Source organism: Glandiceps talaboti, chromosome 9 (assembly GCF_964340395.1).
Source record: "Glandiceps talaboti chromosome 9, keGlaTala1.1, whole genome shotgun sequence".
NCBI lineage: Eukaryota > Metazoa > Hemichordata > Enteropneusta > Spengelidae > Glandiceps > Glandiceps talaboti.
Window position 1 is genome coordinate 11,530,441 of NC_135557.1, and position 5,737 is coordinate 11,536,177.

At 36.7% G+C, this 5,737-nt stretch overlaps 1 protein-coding gene across 1 annotated transcript; it reads left to right on the top strand.

Annotated features, from left to right (window-relative positions):
• Positions 1-1,497: 1,497 nt before the first annotated feature.
• LOC144439805 (dapdiamide synthesis protein DdaC-like) lies at positions 1,498-5,242 on the top strand. Its single transcript, XM_078129039.1, has 4 exons — positions 1,498-2,112; positions 3,888-4,073; positions 4,620-4,752; positions 4,944-5,242. The coding sequence occupies exons 1-4, from the start codon at positions 1,498-1,500 to the stop codon at positions 5,240-5,242; spliced, it is 1,233 nt and encodes a 410-aa protein (XP_077985165.1).
• Positions 5,243-5,737: the final 495 nt, after the last annotated feature.

The window sequence follows — 5,737 nt, forward strand, 5'->3', positions numbered from 1 at the left end:
ATTTGACGTGCTTCAGATTTTCACTTTTACATCCCAGTGGAATAGTTTTCACTGTACTCACGAGTTTGCCAAATCTTGATAGTTCGTGTTCGATGATTTCATTTGGAATAAAGGGTGGTATTCCGGATACTATTACTTTTGTTGCTGGTTTTACTAGTGGTTCGACGTAGACTGAGAATCCATTTATTTCTAGGCCTTTGATACATATGGTTTCAACCCAGGTAACGGAGATGAAGAATACGAGTACTGACCCATGTGCTCTTGACGCTGACGTTATATTTTCGGGTCCTGTAGTTGTAGCCATTGCTTGTAGGTAGGTTTCGACGGTTACTCCATCTAGTGATTCACACTTTATGCCATGTTTTCTGGTCGGAGTAGGAGTTGGCGATGGTTGGCTACCGTGGGTACGGGCGGCCATATTGTCACTATTCGCCACTCACGGGCACCGGGATCGAAATCCGCGGTTATCTCTTCAATCCACTGAAGAACGTTGATTTAAGACAAACGAAAGTGTTCCAATAACTAATATAAAGGTTTCTATGGCACAATTTCGAACTTGTTGTAGCGTAGGACGACGGAAATGACTATTTACACGGAGCGTCTATTTTACACAGCTTCCAATATGGAGTCATCATCATCATCATCATCATCATCATCATTACTGCTACCATCACCATCATATTTTAACAACAACATTCACGGACAGTGTGAGGGATAAGGTGAGATCGTACACTCAACAAAATGCATAATTTTATTGAGCAATTTCTTACAATATGTGTGTTTTTATTTGTGTATTTTGGCATGTAAAGTACTCGTCGAGTGCTCATCTCATGTTTACATACACAAAATAAATTGACAATAATTGAATATTATATTTGGTCACAAAACTACGGATTGTACAATGTGCACCCCCTCCCAATATTGTAAAGCAAAATATGACACCCCCCTATTAAAGAACAGGTTTTTAAAATGTGACACACTCCCGATTCCCCCGCCCCCACCTTGTAATTAGTGAAGGCTCCCTTATATCACACGATGAATCGAACCTGAAGACCGTTATCTCTATAGGTAATGTCACAGTGCTTTATTTGTGTATGTATCTGTTTATTTTAACTATAAACACAAATAATGACAAAAGCAACACCAGAAAGTACATAACGTAAAAATACAAGACGAGTAGACACCCGACTATTTTAAATTTGACACGATCAAGGAGGTTGCTATCTCTCTGTGATTGGGTCAATGTTTCACTGCACACACCTTTAGAATGTTTCCGACAATATAGAGTATCTATTGTGATGTCGAACTCATGCAGTCTAATATATGCTGTAAAGGTTGATGGTACAGAACACAGGTCAAGGTATTAAATATATACGTTATATCAATATGATCAAGCAGATAACATAGATTATGTATTTGCTTACTCAATAGTTAGTTGAAGGTAATGCAATAGGGACAACCTGTGGATGTAAAGGACGTCAGTAAGTACATTTAAACATGGCACTGTATAGTGTTATTACGACCAAGGCAACATGTATGAAGCCGATTCACAGATTCCTGTTTATGGCTAGTAAGCGAATTTCATCATGGAAAGTGAACAGTGGAGTGTTATCAAAAGTTCGACATCCTATAGCATATAGAGATCACAGCGTGAGTGCAACAGACAGCTTCGTCTATCACAAACGCGTTGAGATTACGAAGCCCCATTTCCAACCTCGCATAGCAGAAAGAGAATGGCTTCCTGGATCAACATTTCCTGGCCACAATTTACCCGAGTATCTGGCGTGTCCCAGGGAAAACAGGCCAGCAGTTTATGAAGCAGCATCATCGAATGTTTCGATTGAAACGTGGGCGGAAAGAGCTCGTGCCATAATAGATGAACGACTTCACAACTATGGGACCATTCTGTTTAGAAGGTTACCACTGAAAAATGCCGGCGACTTCTCACGATTTGTTAAAGCATTAGGCTACCAAAGTGCAAGCTATGCTGGAGGTATTGGGGCAAGACATGAGGTCAGCGAAATGGTATTCACTGCCAGTGATATCGACCCACCTATCTTTACCTTAGAGCCACACAATGAAATGTCTTACATCAGTCATCCGCCAATGAAGGTTAGTTAGGGAGCCTTCAGTAATTGCAGTTTGGGGGGTCTCTTTTTAGTACAACTGAACTGAAGGTTCAGTAGTACTATAGGCATGTTTGCCTGTCTGTTTCCCTGTGTATGTGTATGTGTGTGTGTGTGTGTGTGTGTGTGTGTGTGTGTGTGTGTGTGTGTGTGTCTGTGTGTGTAAACAACCTAAAGTCAAAATCTGCTGGATTGATTGCTTTAATATTTGGTGGTCATGTTACTTTTGGTCTCTAGTTGGGAAATTGTTCAAAGAAAATGATCGTATCATAGATGAGCGTTTTCGGTCAAAACATGTGATTTTTGGTCAAAAACCTTAAACTCTAAAACTACTAGATATATTGGCCTGAAATTTGGTAGGAACATTGTTAGGGGTAAGTGAATTAAGATTTGTTCATGACATGATGATTCCATCAATGATATGCAAATTAGGGCAATAAATGTGTTGTTTTTGACAAAAATCTTTAATTCTAAAACTTTGTGCTGATTTAAGAGATTGGGGTGAAATTTAATGGGGATGCATCTGGGAGTGTATACATGAAGAAATATTCAGCATATAATGATCTCAATCACTAATATACATATTAGGTACAAACAATTGAATTTTGGTCAAAAGAATTTTTATCTCAAAAAGTACTTGATCAATGAGACTGAAATTTGTGTTATTCTACAGATTTTCTTCCATATTTTTTGACACGCCCTTAGCAACAACCAAATGGTTGTATATTTTGATCAAATAACATCATCTGGTAGGCAAGTGAGTAGACATTTTAAAATGTATGCAAATATCCTAGCAACAATGATCACGCCCATAGCAACAGCCAAACGGTGGTGTTTTTCACAAAGATAATAATATAATCAATAGACAAGTTAATAAACATTAATAACATTTATGCAAATATGCCTAGCAACTAAACCACGCCTATGCCAACAGCCAAATGATCAACAATTTTGAAAGGATAACATAAATTAGTAGACAAATGAATAAATTAAAATGTATGTAAATATGCCTAGCATTAAGACCCCGTCCATAGCAACAGCCAAATGGTCACATTTATTGCAAAGATAACAACATGGATTAATAGACAAATGAATAAACATTCAAATATGTATGCAAATATACCTAGCAACACGACCACACCCATAGCGACAGCGAAATGGGCACATATATTGCAAAGATAACATAAGGGATTCATAGACAAGTGAAGAAATATTCGAAATGTATGCAAATATGTCTAGAAACATGACCACACCCATAGTAACAGCCAAATGATCGCATATAATGCCTAGATAACATTGTTGGCATTCAACAAATGAACACCTCTACCTAGCATGGATCACCATGTGGATAAACAATTTCAAAAAACTGCACATTTGTGATACAACGCTATTTGCACTATTTGTTTTACATATTGGTTCTCTGTTGTATATTAGAATATGGAATGGGGTGGTGGTAACATTATACACATGTTGACAGCTCACGAGGGCAACACCATATTCTTAAATCCTGGGGTGCCACAAGGTTGTGGATGATGATTTGAATTTCAAATAAAACGTTGATTGCATATTCAAGAAGACACAACATCGACTATTCATGCTTAGGAAACTCTTTCGTAATTAATGTGATACCAACACACAACAGAACAAATAAACTGATCCAATCATTTGTACATAATTTCTTAAATTCCTACACTATTACAGTATGCCTACTTTCATCTATTCAGTTTACATCTGCGTCCAATGATTTTTTTTATTATACAGGTACTTTTTTACTGTGATCACCCTGCTACACCAGGCCATGGAGGGGAAAGTGTAGTAGCAGACGTGAGAGATATATTACCGAAACTAAATAAAGAAGTTGTTGACAGATTCGAGAGACTTGGAGTTAGATATTACAATTATGTTGGCTGCAAGAAAAAGAGTGATTTGCATCGAAGTTGGCAACAAGTGAGTATTTATAAAATCATAGATAATATATATTTTATTTCTAGGCTGGGGTCAATATTATTTTCAAGTTTACCCAAGGAAAAGACGAGTGGCCTAAGGGTCCCTGTCACATTGTCTCTCGATAAGTAGTGACACAACCTTATGACAGAGTGTTTTTTCTGATAACTTAAGACAAAGTTTTGAGTACTATATAAGTTGATCTGTTCAAGCATAAATTATGAACAAGAGGTAACAAATAATGGCAATTTATAAAGTTTTGACATATATATCGACGTAGACACGATGGGCGTGACTTAATTACATCAGCCAGGGTAGATAATCAATATTTTCTGTTCAAAGACGATATCTTGGTTAATGCATGGTACATTAAACATTCAGTTAAAGGTCTAATTTGCAGTCCAACGTCCATGTCTCTACAATTCCTATGTTTATCAAATTACAATTTTTAGAAATAGTGCGACCAAAATCCAACTATTTAAATAAAATGTATAACAGTATTAAATAATTTATTTGTTCCTAAGATGTTAACATTTCGTTCGTTTGTAGACTTTTCAAACCGATAACAAAGCCGAAGTAGTGACGTATTTGGAAGATAATGGATTTGAATATCGTTGGGAGGTGAACGATTCGTTGTTTTATTGGCAAAATCTACCTGTATTCCGAAGACATCCATTGACAGGTCAGTAAACGAACTTCTATTCTTGTTTCTATTCTAAATATAAGAAATTTCTGTCCTCAAGGTGAAGTTGGACAAAGCCTACAACGTGAATTGTTTGTACTATCTGTCTGAGTTGATGTTCACCTTCCCTTTTTATGTATAGATATCGAAGTGACACTCAATCCATTTGTTTGTTTGTTTTTTTGCAAAAGGTGAACGTGTATGGTATAACCAAATTACTGGTCATCACGCATCGTTTTTCTTTGATCATCCAAACTTTGTTGACTTGGACATCCCAAATTGGCAATACCCCCACCACAGTGGCTATGGTGATGGAAGTGAAATTGAACCCGAAGTTATCCAGCATATTCGTGATGTCCTGTGGCAGACAGCAGTTGGTTTTCGGATGCAGAAATCTGATGTCTTGGTCTATGATAATATATACGCCCAGCATGCAAGAATCGGTTATACGGGCAATCGTAAACTGCTACTCGCTTTAGCAAATGGCTAGCAACCTAAGGACACTAATTTTAACATATGATCTCCACTGTTTAGTGGCATTGCGATATCACATATTGTACGAATAGTAACGTTGTAGCACATTGTAAATTCTGTAAATTAAATGTTATTATCATATCGTTTTGCCTGTTTGACTGTCAAAATGGTTATCATTCTGTAATTATTTCAATGAATAAGCAAAACAGAATTAACGCTTTTGGGCATTCTCGTACCTTCAAGGAACCAATGGAATCAAATGGTTTATAACACCTTTAAATACTAATGCTGTATAAATATACAATTGTCAGTTGTAACAATAGGAACTAATTTTGATGTCCTTTTTTTCTATAAGTTGGTGAAAAATAAGTAAATAATCAGGGCCTTGGCAAATTTTGTTGTTTTCATAACCATTGTTTTTCTAAAGGATTGTGGAAGATTATGTAACAAAGTCAAAAAAGTATGTCAACCTGTACATAGACTTAGGGGTGATCCCTGATTGACCTAACAT